This window comes from Bombina bombina, chromosome 1, assembly GCF_027579735.1.
Source record: "Bombina bombina isolate aBomBom1 chromosome 1, aBomBom1.pri, whole genome shotgun sequence".
NCBI lineage: Eukaryota > Metazoa > Chordata > Amphibia > Anura > Bombinatoridae > Bombina > Bombina bombina.
In genome coordinates, this window is record NC_069499.1 from 1119789244 (window position 1) to 1119806012 (window position 16769).

Genomic DNA, 16769 nt, shown 5'->3' on the forward strand with positions numbered 1-16769 from the left:
TAAAAACAGGCATCTGAGAAAAATAATAAAGAAGATACCTTTGTCTATGTTCAAAACAAGGATAATACAAATATTACAGTCTATAATACATATTTTCCTGACATAGTGCCCAATGGGCCAATACTGGGGTGTACAATATTAAGACGACATAACAAGCATTAAAAACCCTTAAATCACATTTTCTAAGAATAAAACTGGGGTGTTCAGCCTGATCTTTTCTATGTAGTAAACTTTCAGTTAATAAATATGTTAAGGGTCCATGGAAGTGTTAGTATTAGATTGCCGCCTAACTCTGTTCTCTGTATACATAATCCATGGTTCCCAAATGGAAATAAACTGTTCCTTAGTATCTAATAGATCAGCAGCTGTGCTACTTGTTTGATAATAATAAGCAATTATGTTTTTAATTAGTTGAAATGTGGGAATCACTGATTTCCAGAACCAAGCGATAGTTAACTTAACAATTGTGCAAATAAAAAAGATAAGTTTATTGGCCTTCGGGCTAAACCCTGGTAATGGTTCATGAAGAAGAGCTTGGGTAGGAGATAAATCAATGGTTGTATTAAAAATGTCACTCAATAGTTTAGAAACTTGCATCCAGACATTAGAGACATGGCAGCAATGCCACCACATATGTGAATATGTCCCTCTATCACCACACCCTCTAAGGCATTTCCCCTTGTTATGCAGTCTGGAAGGGTGAAAATACCACATAAATGCTACCTTCACATAGTTTTCTTTGAGATGGGCATATATCGAGAACGAAGAGCCTCGGCTCAAGATAGTGTTCCATTTCTCAATCGACCAAGTAAAATTGAAATCAATTTCATATTTATGCATAAAAGGAAATTTGGTTTCTATTGCTGGGGTGTTAAAAATTGGGTATAATTTAGAAATGGTACAACATCTACGTTTTGTGTACGTAAATGTTCTAAATATGTATCAGTACTGTTAGTGTTTTTGCCCATTACTTCAAATACTCTTGCTCAGAGTTGGAGATCATTGTAAGATGTCCTATCAAACATGAAGACAAGCTTGAATGTGAATCCCCATCTGTACTTAATTTGTTCTTTGATCAGGACTGAGACAATAGGTTGAGGGTAGTGGGTAAGAGATCTGTAAACAGCTGTAGAGTATGTCTTTGAAAGGTCACATTAGGTAGTTTTCGCACTGCTTGCATTATCTGATCCTTAACGTGGAAATAATGAAGTTTAGTGATCACAAATCTAGTTGCTGAAGGTGTCCATTAGAAATTGTGATGTATCCATTTCTGGTAAAATCTGTTGAAAAATCTGAGAAACTACGTCCGGTAGGTTGTTATAAGATTCATGAAGGTTACGGATACGAATATTTGACCTTCTAGATCTATTTTCTAGATCTCCCAGGCTATCTTTCAGTTTTTGAATTTGTTCTTGTTGTATTTGTATGGTGGATTGTAGCTCAGGTATTTTCTTCAGAGATATCATCAACTCTTTCTTCCAGAGATGCTGTACATTCACCTATGTTAGATATATCCTGTTTTAATTCTGAGAGTGCTGCTCTCATCTCCTCATGGAAGAGTTGTTTAATCTGCTTCAGCAGCTCTACATTCATGGAGGCCAATGTGAACGAGAGTGAAGGACTCTTAGGAGAGGATGATAATGAGTCCTCTTCCAGAAGAGGTTCTGATTCTGCTTACTTTTTCTTCAGTTGTGATTTCAAGAGACACTCTTTAACGGATTGAGTGCGTCCCTTCATTGTGATCATATAGGGTGTGCAAGCTTGTGACTCAATGTGTATCTTTATCAGGGCAAGGCTTTATTATATTGTTGGTAAACTTCAGATTAAGCATGAGGGGGAAAAGCCTGTTGAGTCCACAATAGAGTGGAGTTCTTATCAAGGCATAATAACGAAGGTTAATGTTTCAAGTGTTCCTTGCAGTTGGATATCATAGGGGGAGGGGGTGCAAATTCTGAGGCTTGCAGAACAATCTTCTTACGGTATCCCTGCTCCATAGTTAAAACTCAGACCAAGGGTGAGATGAGAATATATTGGAAAAGTCCTTCAATTTCTGTCTAGCACCCACTAATTTTTGATGTTTCAATAGCATGCATAAACTTAGAAGACTCCCCTACAAATGATCATTCTTCAAAGTGTAGATGATGGATGAGTAGTTTATAGTTGTAGTTTTAGCATTATTTCAGTTATGGCTGTAAGTTTACTTTGAGCAATGGGCCTGGTGTGACTCCAAATCTACTCACTAAAGGTCCGTGTTAGGAGAGAGGGATTTCTTACTTTAGGTAGGCCCTTGTTTATATGATTCATATGTGGCGAGCTTCCGCCGTTAATATAGGTCGGCCTCCACTAATATTATCTTCCACCCCTCTTACCGGTCGGTGATATTATCATCCAGAATCATAGATTGTGGTTTCTTTTCTTTTCTGCAGAACTTGACTAGCAGGGCAGGAAAGGCGCCCATTCCGTGCAGGCTGCTCCTACACAGTGCAGAAAAGATGGCGGACTCCCGCCTCACAATGACTCCAGGCGATCTGGTCAGTGCTAATCATCCGATGTGGATGTGGTCTTTGCTTTTAGTCAAGTAAGGATAATACCTTAAATCTCTACACCGTGCTTCAGATCTCCCATTAGTCCTAATGGTGTATGAAGTATTTTAGGTTGTTAGAAGCGTTGCAGTGTTAAAGTGTCAGATCAACCTGCTTAAAGTCTCTTAGTTAGTCCCCAGCGGTAGAGAACCCCTATGGCAAATAATTGCAGTTTCGCTTGCTTTGCAGGTATCAAAAAGCTATAATTCTACAGCATTTCATGAAGCTCAGTAAAAATTCAGCCGCACTATCCTGTGGCTAACTCCGCCCCCATATCTATTATTTTTAACAGATTTTCAATTTATCTATTATAATTCATATCAAGAGAGATGGACTTTAGATTTTAAACAGACTATATATAAACTAATTGATAATTTTAGAGCTACAGTTTTTTTAAGGGATATGTCCCTTAAATGCATCTTTTGATTTTTTTTGGTTATTAATAAGATTGTTCTAAATAAATGGATATTCTAACTATTATTCTGAATATCCTAATTAACTCTAGATACTAGAGACATGTTTAAGGCTTGTTATGATTTAGGATTACTATCCATTATTTCAGCCTTAAAATGCAGGTCAATTTTCTAACCCTCCCACTAATGGTTGCCATCTTTAGTACTGGCAGCTGTCTGACAGTACCTACTTTATAGATATTTTTATTTATGTTTTTCCTTTTTATATATATATATATATATATATATATATATATTTTTTTTTTTTCTGTAGTTTAGTGGTCCACCCACCTCCCCCCTCTCGGAAATCATTACGTAGCCCCCCCCCCTTTTTTGTGGTATAGCGCCCGATCCCTCTCCGCTTCCTTCCATTTTTTATGCTGCAGTGTAGGCCCCTTCCCACTCCCTCCTCCTCCGACGCTGGGCTGCCAAACTGCCTCCCACTTCCGGATATTCATACTTCATGCTGTAGATCGATGTCATTTTGGCTTAAGGGGTTACTAACCATGTTTACTTATCAGCTGATTGTTTCACCGGTGCTCATGTTCAGATATCCTGAAAATCTGACCTGTTAGGGAGACCTGAGGACATCTTTGAAAACCCCTGATCTAAACCTCCTTGTTTACATGTTTTTATGTAACAAGAAATTAAGTTCAGAAATGTTTAGTATGGGTGGGGATACAATAGTCAAAATCAGCTATTTCAAATGAGAAAATAAAAGTGAATGAGCTATTTGTAAATAATTTTATACACTCCAATAGGTAAAATGGATCATTTTGAACACACACTACACTGTCCATTTAAAGTGGCATAAAGGAGCAATAATAAAATGCTCTAATGTGCTAGAGAGTTTTATTCTTGTACTGTTGTTTGAACAGATGTATGTGTTTAACTACTGAAGAAGAGTAAAACACATACACCTAGATTACGAGTTTTGTCGGTAATGGTGTGCGGTGCTATCGAGCAATTTATGCTCACCGCTCACTTACACAAAGCGCTGGTATTACGGGTTTTTACAAATCTGGTGTTAGCCACAGAAAAGTAAGCGGAGAGCAAAATTTTGCTCCACATCTCACCTCAATACCAGCGCTGCTTACGTTAGCGGTGAGCTGGCTAAACGTGCTCGTGCACGATTTCCCCATAGGAATCAATGGGGCAGCGCTGGCTGGAAAAAAAACTAACAACTGCAAAAAAGCAGCGTAAAGCTCCTAATGCAGCCTCATTGATTCCTATGGGGAAAATACATTTATGTCTACACCTAACACCCTAACATGAACCCCGAGTCTAAACACCCCTAATCTTACACTTATTAACCCCTAATCTGCCGCCCCCGACATCACCGACACCTGCGTTATATTATTAACCCCTAATCTTCCGCTCCGGACACCGCCGTACCTACATTATATGTATTAACCCCTAATCTGCTGCCCCAACATCACCGACACCTACATTATATTTATTAACCCCTAATTTGCCACCCCCAATGTCGCTGCAACCTACCTACACTTATTAACCCCTAATCTGCCGCCCCCAACGTCGCCACCACTATATTAAAGTTATTAACCCCTAAATCTAAATATAACCCTAACCCTAACACCCCCCTAACTTAAATATAATTTAAATAAATCTAAATAAAATAACTATCATTAACTAAATTATTCCTATTAAAAACTAAATACTTACCTATAAAATAAACCCTAAGCTTGCTACAATATAACTAATTGTTACATTGTAGCTATCTTAGGGTTTATTTTTATTTTACAGACAAGTTTGTATTTATTTTAACTAGGTAGAATAGTTATTAAATAGTTATTAACTATTTAATAGCTACCTAGTTAAAATAAAGACAAATTTACCTGTAAAATAAAACCTAACCTAAGTTACAATTACACCTAACACTACACTATAATTAAATAAATTCCCTAAACTAACTACAATTAAATACAATTATCTAAAGTACGAAACCCCCCCCCACTAAATTACAGAAAATAATAAAATAATTACAAGTTTTTTAAACTAATTACACCTAATCTAATCCCCCTAATAAAATAAAAAGCCCCCCAAAATAAAAAAAAAGCCCTACCCTATACTAAATTACAAATAGCCCTTAAAAGGGCCTTTTGCGGGGCATTGCCCCAAAGTAATCTTTACCTGTAAAAAAAGTACAATACCCCCCAACATTAAAACCCACCACCCACACACCCAACCCTACTCTAAAACCCACCCAATACCCCCTTAATAAAACCTAACACTAACCCCTTGAAGATCACCCTACCTTGAGAAGTCTTCGCCCAATCGGGCCGAAGTCCTCAACGAAGCTGGACGAAGTGGTCGTCCAGACGGGCAGAAGTCTTCATCCAAGCCGGGAAGAAGAGGTCCTCCAGACGGGCAGAAGTCTTCATCCAGGCAGCATCTTCTATCTTCATCCATCCGGCGCAGAGCGGCTCCATCTTCAAGACATCCGACGCTGAGCATCCTCTTCAAACGACGTCCATTTGAAGAATGAAGGTTCCTTTAAATGACGTCATCCAAGATGGCGTCCCTTCAATTCCAATTGGCTGATAGAATTCTATCAGCCAATCGGAATTAAGGTAGAAAAAAATCCTATTGGCTGATGAAATCAGTCAATAGGATTGAGCTTGCATTCTATTGGCTGATCCAATCAGCCAATAGAATGCCAGCTCAATCCTATTGGCTGATTGGATCAGCCAATAGGATTGAACTTCAATCCTATTGGCTGATTGCATCAGCCAATAGGATTTTTTCTACCTTAATTCCGATTGGCTGATAGAATTCTATCAGCCAATCGGAATTGAAGGGACGCCATCTTGGATGACGTCATATAAAGGAACCTTCATTCTTCAGTTGGACGTCGTTTGAAGAGGATGCTCCGCGTCGGATGTCTTGAAGATGGAGCCGCTCTGCGCCGGATGGATGAAGATAGAAGATGCTGCCTGGATGAAGACTTCAGCCCGTCTGGAGGACCTCTTCTTCCCGGCTTGGATGAAGACTTCTGCCCGTCTGGAGGACCACTTCGCCCGGCTTCGTTGAGGACTTCGGCCCGGTTGGGTGAAGACTTCTCAAGGTAGGGTGATCTTCAAGGGGTTAGTGTTAGGTTTTATTAAGGGGGTATTGGGTGGGTTTTAGAGTAGGGTTGGGTGTGTGGGTGATGGGTTTTAATGTTAGGGGGGGTATTGTACTTTTTTTTACAGGTAAAAGAGCTGATTACTTTGGGGCAATGCCTTGCAAAAGGTCCTATTAAGGGTTATTTGTAATTTAGTATAGGGTAGGGCTTTTTTATTTTGGGGGGGCTTTTTATTTTATTAGGGGGATTAGATTAGGTGTAATTAGTTTAAAAAAACTTGTAATTATTTTATTATTTTCTGTAATTTAGTGGGGGGGGGTTCGTACTTTAGATAATTGTATTTAATTGTAATTAGTTTAGGGAATTTATTTAATTATAGTGTAGTGTTAGGTGTAATTGTAACTTAGGTTAGGCTTTATTTTACAGGTAAATTTGACTTTATTTTAACTAGGTAGCTATTAAATAGTTAATAACTATTTAATAACTATTCTACCTAGTTAAAATAAATACAAAGTTGCCTGTAAAATTAAAATAAATCCTAAGATAGCTACAATGTAACTATTAGTTATATTGTAGCTAGCTTAGGGTTTATTTTATAGGTAAGTATTTAGTTTTAAATAGGAATAATTTAGTTAATTGTAGTTATTTTATTAAGATTTATTTAAATTATATTTAAGTTAGGGGGGTTAGGGTCAGGCTTAGATATAGGGGTTAATACATTAAATATAGTTGCGACGATGTTGGGGGCGGCAGATTAGGGGTTAATAAATGTAGGTTGGTGTCGGCGATGTTAGGGATGGCAGATTAGGGGTTAATAATATTTAACTAGTGTTTGCGATGCGGGAGTGCGGCAGTTTAGGGGTTAATATATTTTTTATAGTGGCGGCGATGTCCAGTTCGGCAGATTAGGGGTTAAACATTTTATTTTAGTGTTTGTGATGTGGTGGGGGGGGGGGCTCGGTTTAGGGGTTAATATGTAGTTTATGGGTGTTAGTGTACTTTTTAGCACTTTAGTTACGAGTTTTATGCTACGGCGTTAGCCTATAAAATCTTAACTACTGACTTTTAAATGCGGTACCAGTCTTGACAGGAGAGGGTGTACCGCTCACTTTTTGGAAGACTCGTAATACCGGCGTTATGCAAGTCCCATTGAAAAAATAGGATACGCAATTGACGTAAGTGGATTTGCGGTATTTTCGAGTCTGGCCAAAAAAGTGAGCGGTACACCTGTACCTGCAAGGATCGTAATACCAGCGGGCGTTAAAAAGCAGCGTTGGGACCTCTCAATGCTGCTTTTTAAGGCTAACGCAAGACTCGTAATCTAGCCGATAGTAAAAGTTAGCTATGAGCCAAACAGGACTAGTGATTGACAGCTACACACCAATGCTGCTCCTGTCCTGATGTAACCCCCTTATACAATTTAGTATTATCTGCTGTCTAATTTTTCCTCTTTTATAAAAATACTAACACCTGTCTTTCAACCAGTTGTGTATCAAAGTTCTAATATTATCAGCTTGTTCTGTAATTTAATAACATCCCCTGTGGCTTTCTTTCTAATGACACAATGAGTCCATGGATCATCTAATTCCTATTGGGAATATCATTCCTGCCCAGCAGGAGGCGGCAAAGAGCACCACAGCAAATCTGTTAAATATCACCTCCCTTCCCTCCCACCCCAGTCATTCTCTTTGCCTATGTTAGAGCAAGGAAGTGGTAAAGTTAGGTGTTAGAAAAGATTCTTCAATCAAGAGTTTATTATTTTTAAAGTAGTACAAGATTCTGCTGCTTTGTCCTAGGGTGTAGCCGTAGTCCATATCAGTCTCTTCAATAGAGCAGTGGTGGTTTTAGAGCAATGGGAACTTGTGGGACATACTTCTCACTGTGCCTCCCATATACTGATGCTGCCCTAACTCTGAAAGTCTGAGAGATTTTACTCAGTCTTATATCTTGTTTCACAAACCTGGGAGCTGCCTTGCTGCCCATAAACATTCTGGAGCTGAGAGCAATCTTCAATGCTCTTCGGGCCTGGCCCCAATTACATAAGGGAGGAACACGGAATTCCTTAGCCATGACAGAGGTAGCCATGATAATTCGGTGGGCGGAGACCCACATCCCAGGGGTGGACAACTGGGAGGCAGACTTCCTGAGCTGGCAGACCTTTCACCCGGGGGAGTGGGAACTCCATCCAGAAGTGTTTTCCAGCCTGATTCTCAAATGGGATCAGCCGGAATTGGATCTCATGGCATCTCAGCATAATGCCAAGCTTCCGATGTACGGATCGAGGTCCAGGGACCCTCAGGCTGTACTGATAGATGCCCTGGCAGTACCTTGGACGTTCTTACATACCTATTTCCTCCGTTTGCTCTTCTTCCTCGGGTCATTGCTCAAATCAAGCAGCAGAGGGCATAGGTGATCCTCATTGCACCCGCTTGGCCTCGCAGGATTTGGTATGCAGATCTGGTGGACATTTCGTCTCTTCCACCTTGGAGACTTCCGTTGAAGGCCCTTCCTTCATCCAAATCTAGTTTCTCTGAAGCTGACTGCTTGGAGATTGAACGCTTAATTTTATCCAAGCGGGGCTTTTCAGAATCGGTTATAGAGACCATGATTCAGGCTTGTAAACCTGTGACTAGAAAGATTTACCACAACATATGGAGTAAATATCTATTTTGGTGTGAATCCAAGTGCTACTCTTGGAGTAGAGTTAGAATTCCTAGAATTCTGTCTTTTCTCCAAGAAGGTTTGGCGAAAGGATTATCGGCAAGTTCCCTAAAGGGTCAGATATCTGCCTTGTCTATTTTGTTACATAAGCGTCTGGTGGACGTACCAGACGTGCAATCTTTTTGTCAGGCTTTGGTCAGGATCAGGCCTGTGTTCAAACCAGTTACTCCTCCCTGGAGTCTTAATTTAGTTCTTAAGGTTCTTCAAGGGGCTCCGTTTGAGTCTATGCATTCCTTAGATATTAAGTTGTTATCTTGGAAAATTTTGTTTCTTGTTGCTATTTCTTCTGCTCATATAGTGTCAGAACTCTTGGTATTACAGTATGATTCTCCTTACCTTATTTTTCATTCGGATAAGGTAGTTTTACGTACAAAATTAGGATTTCAACCTAAAGTAGTTTCTGACCGGAACATTAATCAGGAGATTTTTTTTCCTTCCTTGTGTCCTAATCCTTCTCAGAAGGGACGGCTTCTGCACAATTTAGACATGGTACGTGCTCTAAAATTTTACTTACAAGTGACTAAGGATTTTCATCAGTCTTCTGCCTTGTTTGTGGTTTTCTCGGGAAAACGTAAGGGACAGAAAGCTTCGGCTACTTCTTTCTTTTTGGCTGAAGAGTATCATACGTTTTGCTTATGAAACAGCTGGACAGCATCCTCCAGAGAGAGTTACGGCTCATTCTACGAGGGCTGTTGCTTCCTCATGGGCATTCAAAAATGAAGCTTCTGTGGAACAGATTTGCAAGGCTGCAACTTGGTTCTCTTTTCACACTTTTTAAAAATTCTACAAATGTGACACTTTTGCCTCGACTGAGGCCGCTTTTGGGAGAAAGGTTCTTCAAGCAGTGGTGCCTTTCCGTTAAGGTTCCCTGTCTTGTCCCTCCCGTATCATCTGTGTACTCTAGCTTTGGTATTGATTCCCAATAGTAATTAGATGATCCGTGGACTCATCGTGTCATTAGAAAGAAAACAAAATTTATGCTTACCTGATAAATGTATTTATTTCTTGACACAATGAGTCCACGGCCCGCCCTGTTCTTAAGACTGAAGTTTATAACATACCAACAACCTGACACCTCTGCACCTTGTTGCTTCCTTTCTCTCCTTTACTTCGGTCGAATGACTGGGGTGGGAGGGAAGGGAGGTGATATTTAACAGCTTTGCTGGGGTGCTCTTACCGCCTCCTGCTGGGCAGGAGTGATATTCCCAATAGTAATTAGATGATCCGTGTACTCATCGTGTCAAGAAAGAAAGAAATTTATCAGGTAAGCATAAATTTTGTTTTTTATCAAAAGCCTTTACAAAATCCAAGTGTTTGGCCATTAAATATGTTGATGAAAAAATAACATAAAATTATAAAAAAAATGGTTAACTGCATATAAGTCCACATATTTAGGGCTAGATTACAAGTGGGGTGCCATTTAACACTCCTGCTCCAGCGTTAGCTGCAAAAGAAGTAAGCACCTGTAGAGGGCGAAACATGTTAGACGTTACCTGTTGTCCGCCTGTGTTTTTGTTTTGTGCCTGTTTTATGGACTTTTAGGCCTCTAGTTATCAACCTGTACTTACCTGCATTCGCCGGCCCCAATACGCTCGCCTAAGCTCGCCTAACATCGCCGCCGCGGACCTGAATACCTTCGCCAAATTTATCAAGAAAGCTGTCAAAAAGTTGCGCACCAAGTACAGTGCGATGAGCAGCAGACTGTTGTTAACTAACAGTCATCGATCTCGCTGCTCATCGGCTTATTCGCAGCTTTCTTGCTACCCTTTCACTAAGCACCCACACTATACTATACTGTTTTACCCCCTAAACCGCTGCTCCCGGAGCCCCCCCCCCCGCACCTAAATAAACGTATTAACCCCTAAACTGCCGCTCCTGGACCCCGCTGCAACTATAATAAATATATTAACCCCTAAACCGGCGCCACCTACATTATACCTATTAACCCCTAATCTTCCGACCCCTATACGGCCACCACCTACATAAAGTTATTAACCCCTATCCTTCCGATCCCGGACCCCGCCGCAAATAAATTAATTGTTTAACCCCTAAACCGCCGCACCCGGAGCCCACCGCCACCTACATTACATTTATTAACCCCTATCCTGCCCCCCACACTGCCGCCACCTACAGTACATTGATTAACCCCTAATCTACCCCCGTACACCGCCGCCACTATATTAAATGAATTAACCCCTAAACCTAAGTCTAACCCTAACACCCCCCTAACTTAATTAATCTAAATAAATATTCCTATAATTAAATAAATTAATCCTATTTAAAACGAAATACTTACCTATAAAATAAACCCTAAGATAGCTACAATATAACTATTAGTTACATTGTAGCTATTTTAGGGTTTATTTTTATTTTACAGGCAAGTTTGTATTTATTTTAACTAGGTACAATAGTTATTAAATAGTTATTAACTATTTAATAGCTACCTAGCTAAAATAAATACAAAATGACCTGTAAAATAAATCCTAACCTAAGTTACAATTACACCTAACACTACACTATCATTAAATAAATAAAATTAATTAACTACAATTACCTAACATTAAATAAAATTAACTAAAAATAACTAAAGTACAAAAAAAACCCTCTAAATTACAGAAAATAAAAAAAGTTTAAACTAATTACACCTAATCTAAGCCCCCTAATAAAATAAAAAAGCCCCCCAAAATAATAAAATTCCTTACCCTAAACTAAATTACAAATAGCCCTTAAAAGGGCCTTTTGCGGGGCATTGCCCAAAGTAATCAGCTCTTTTACCTGTAAAAAAAGAAATACAACCCCCCAACATTAAAACCCACCACCCACACACCCAACCCTACTCTAAAACCCACCCAAACCCCCTTAAAAAACACTACCCCCTTGAAGATCACCCTACCTTGAGACGTCTTCACTCAGCCAGGCACAAGTCTTCATCCGATCTGGCCAGAAATCTTCCTCAAATCCGAGCAGAAGAGGTCCTCCAAGCGGCAGAAGTCTTTATCCAAGCGGCATCTTCTATCTTCAATCAACCGGAGCGGAGCGGGTCCATCTTCAATCCAGCCGACGCAGAGCCATCCTCTTCAAACGCCGTCCTAACACTGAATAAAGGTTCCTTTAAATGATGTCATCCAAGATGGCGTCCCTTGAATTCCAATTGGCTGATAGGATTCTATCAGCCAATCGGAATTAAGGTAGGAAAAATCTGATTGGCTAATCCAATCAGCCAATAGGATTGACCTTGCATTCTATTGGCTGTTCCAATCAGCCAATAGAATGCGATGTCAATCCGATTGGCTGATTACAACTTCTTGTATTTTATTAGTTAGTTTAAACTTCTTGTAAAAAAAAAATATTTTCTGTAATTTAGAGTTTGTTTTTATTTAATTATAGGAATATTTATTTAGATTAATTTAAATAATATTTAAGTTAGGGGGGTGTTAGGGTTAGACTTAGGTTTAGGGGTTAATTCATATAATATAGTAGCGGCGGTGTAGGGGGGGTAGATTAGGGGTTAATCAATGTACTGTAGGTGGCGGCGGTGTAGGGGGTGCAGGATAGGGGTTAATAAATGTAATGTAGATGGCGGCAGGCTCTGGGTGCGGCGGTTTAGGGGTTAAACAATTAATTTATTTGCGGCGGGGTCCGGAATCGGCAAGATAGGGGTTTATAACTTTATGTAGGTGGCGGCGGTATAGGGGGCGGCAGATTTGGGGTTAATAGGTATAATGTAGGTGGCGGCGGGGTCCGGGAGCGGCGGTTTAGGGGTTAATAAATTTATTATAGTTGCAGCGGGGTCCGGGAGCGGGGGTTTAGGGGTTAATAAGTAGGTGGCGGCGGTGTAGGGGGGACAGATTATGGGTGTTTAGACTTGAGGTACATGTTAGGGTGTTAGGTGCAGACACTTCCCACAGGAATCAATGGGATATCGGGCAGCTGCTTTCAGACTCCCATTGATTCCTATGGGATCCGCAGCCTCCAAGGCGGCAGATTGAACACCAGGTACACTGGGCCGGAATAGTGGTGAGCGTACCTGGTTGTTCTTTGATAACTTCCAAAAGTAGTAAGATAGTGCCGAACTTGCGTTTCGGAACATCTGGAGTGACGTAACCATCGATCTGTGTCGGACTGAGTCCGGCGGATCATATGTTACATCACTAGATTCTACTTTTGCCGGTCTGTAGGGCTTGATAACTATGGTGAATCAGCCTCGCCACAAATACGCTGCGGAATTCCAGTGTATTTGCGGTTGACGGCTTGATAACTAGAGGCCTTAGTCTTTTTAATTGCCAAACAAGTTTTGGAATAAAGTTTGGATTTTTTTACTTTTACCTTCATCTCGAGTGCCTGCTACTTTTTTCTTCCATCATTTCTACGGTCTGATTCAACTGCAGCTACAGCTCTTTAGCCTCAATAATAGTTTCGGGGTTACTTTCATTCGGATGCATTTCTGATGTGGGGCACAGTCATTCCTGAGACGCCAAGAACGTCCGCTTCCTGTTTGTTACACTCCACTGAAAGCATGGGAAAAGCCTGTTTCTTTTACTTTCTTGCATTATTAAAATCTCCCACAGTGTTTGCCTTTACCACCATTAATTAACCACCCTTTCTGTGAACTGCTTCTGCACATTACTCTTGAACCTTATCATTTGACTTGACCCCTTGTTCTGTGTATTAAGTTCATGTGGGCAATGATAGATATTAACAGCTATTAGCGATTTCTGGCTAACATTTAGCTCACAACCATGTACTGAACTAGTTAATATGATGAAGGCAGCATTTAAAGCTCCCCACCCTACCGCAAACCTTGTCCCTGCAGGGCTGTCATACAGTGTCCTGGCTTCTGTGCTACTCTGGAAGTGGTGACAGAACAGACACCAATTAGAGGCGTTAAGTGTCATTTCTAAAGTGTTTTATTATCCACAAGCACTTACATTGTGTTTATGACTTTCTCATATCTGGCATGTGACTCTGACAAAATGAGAGAGCAAATCTGTCAATGTCAAACTCTATTGTTCTTTTGACACTGACAGACTGAAGAACCTATCTCCTGTTTGCAACATGTACGGACTGAGGGAGCCCCTTTCTGTCTCTTAAAGACAAACTGGCAGGGGCACCATCTTCCTCGAGCTGGCTATTGCAAATAATGAATTCCCTGACTAGTGAGTGAGGGGAGGTGTGAGTGGAGGGGTGCTAGGAGAAGGATGTGTTGTTGGTTTTGTTTTTTGTTATTTTTATTATTTTCAGCATATTTTGTGACAGAATTATAAACTATAAAATTGTAATGCATATATTTACGGTATAGAGATTGAAAACTGAGGATCAGAAATAGTTTTTTTAGGTCTTACAGGTATTACTTAGACAGTTGGCTACATTATTATATTCCTTTATTTTGCATTTATGGTACTTATTTGCTTATATCTTAATTAACTGTCATGGATCATAATACCTGTATATTTATGTTATTTCCCAAGGGGATTCCTGTATGTTTATTTTTAGTCTTCAATAAAAGAGAAAAAAAAAAAAAAAAGACAAACTGGCAGGCCCTGATTATAATACCAGTAAGCACTAGTACCTATGCTTTCCCTTGAAACTTGTTTAATTGTACATTGGCAGACACACTATTATGTGTGTGTACTTACAGGAAACCCTTTTTTCTCTGTAATGCTATCTCATTTATTATAGGATCGACTTATTGTCCTTGATATAGCAACAGAGTTTGTGTCCATTGCTAAACGTTTCTACCCCCCGGAAACCCTGGACAGCAGTGAGAAGGAAAGTGTGGAGCCGAGACCAGCTGTTCTAGTGAGCTCAGGATTTGAAGAGCCAGAAGCTGAGGACAGAGATGAGGAATCTGTGGAAGTGGATGAGGAAAACTTCATGGTCAACCTCCTAGAATGACTGTTCACAGCCCAACTAATCCTAGTCACTTCCTACATCTTTTTTTACTTTTCTACCATCACCTTGGTCCTCCTTTCTTCACATCCCCCTAGTTCAAACTTTTTATTTCTATAATTTTATCAATTATCATTAACTTCTTCTTGTAGGTTGTTTCCAACCTTCCATTTATTCTTCATTTCTATTCAGGTTTTGTCCCCCCCCCTACCTTGCTTTTGCCATCTTTCCTCCTGCCTCCTACCCCTTACAGTTTTCACTGCTTCCGTCCCATGACTCTGGTTTGTCCCACACCCCCCAAACTCTATCTGTAATCCAAAACCATCTCCCCACACTACTATTCTTTTGTAACCCACTTACTCTGCACTTCTCTACACCTCTTGGCTGCCTCTTGAATTTTCCATTCTAGCCTTAAATGATTTTGTTGTATACAATAAAACTTCTCTTATGAACCTATAGAAGTATTACACACAACCGATTCTTAATCTTCCCACCTGCTAACCTCTACACAGCCACCCAAGAGTAGAATAATTTCAGTGACATAATTTGAATAAATTGTCCTTTTAGTGATCCTATGTAAAAAATTAAAAAAGTAAATTATGTTTTCATCTGATATAGGAAGCAACATAAGAAAATGTAATGAAATATTTTGTGATTTATTATAAAGTAATAAACTGTACATAATTATGCTGCATAAAGATCAATATGAAAGGGCTTTTTATGGTTACCAAAAAAAAAAATAGCCATATGGGTGCAATGTTTTTGGTCAATAGACATAAAGAAAAATAATATAACTGAATACTTTGGGGTACTGTTAATAAAACCACATACTTATATAGAACAAGATATATTACTGCACATATCTACAGTCACACTCACATACATGTCCTATGCTCTCTCTCAGAGGATTATTTTCTTTATATCTTGTTATTTAGCGCTGCAGAATCTGTTGGCACTCTACAAATAACTGATAATAAAAATAATATTCAGTAGACTTTTTATTTACTTTTGCCTTCCTATTTATGCATTCCAGGTTGGCCCCAAGAGGCAAGTATTTATTACCAGGGCCACCAATAGAAATTTTGGGACCCCTGACTTAACCATTGATAAGGCCCCCCCCCCCCCCCTTTGACATGTGCAATTTTTGACCAAGTGACTAAAACGTATATGCACTTTATTCTTAAGTGTCTATTTAAACTTGGAAATGTTGTAAGGTAGTAACATACAAACACACAGACACACTCATACACTGAAACACACACACACTCACACATAAGGATTCACATATAGACACTCTAGCAGACACGCAAAGAAACACACTCAGACACCCAAACAGACACTCAGCACTTGTTTACATTGACCTGAGAAGTAATGAGGTAGACTACAGTTTTGTAAAAAAAAAAAAAAAAGGAGATTTAGAAAACAAAATATGGAGTTCTGATAATCTTTTTGTAAAGGAAGATGCCAACTAAATGATGACAACAGCATGCAGTGGCTAAAAGGAAGGGCCCTGAACTGCCTAAACAATAATTTAAAGGTTAAATGGTGGATTAGGTGACTTCCGGAAAAGGTCTCACTAGTCTCAAGGCTGTAGAAAGATGTGAATAATCAGTAGTAAGGTCAAAATGTCCTAAAAAGGAACAAACAATGGACACACACACAAACTCAAACTTGCACATACACCCAAGGAAACACAGACAGAGACAGCCTCAGAAAACACACAAAGACATACACACACACACACAGAGACACCCACAGAAAACACACAAAGGCATACACACACAGAGAGAGAAACACAGAAAACACACACCCTCACAGAGACATCCACAGAAAACACAAACATACACACCCACCCTCACAGAGGCATCCAGAGAAAATACACAAAGACAAACATACACACAACCTCACAGAGACATCCATAGAAAAAGCTCAAAGACATATACACACACCCTCACAGACATCCACAGAAAATGCACAAAGACATACACACCCACCCTCACAGAGAGACCCACAGAAAAAAAACCAACATACTCGTAGAGA

At 39.7% G+C, this 16769-nt stretch overlaps 1 protein-coding gene across 1 annotated transcript in view; it reads left to right on the forward strand.

Annotated features, from left to right (window-relative positions):
* LOC128645207 (melanoregulin-like) overlaps nt 1-15723 on the forward strand; it is a 69553-nt gene extending 53830 nt beyond the window's left edge. The window contains exon 5 of the mRNA XM_053698030.1: nt 14520-15723. Coding sequence (XP_053554005.1) covers nt 14520-14735 — 216 coding nt within the window. The 3' untranslated portion in view covers nt 14736-15723. The remainder of the gene's footprint in view (nt 1-14519) is intronic.
* The last annotated feature ends 1046 nt before the right edge of the window (nt 15724-16769 follow it).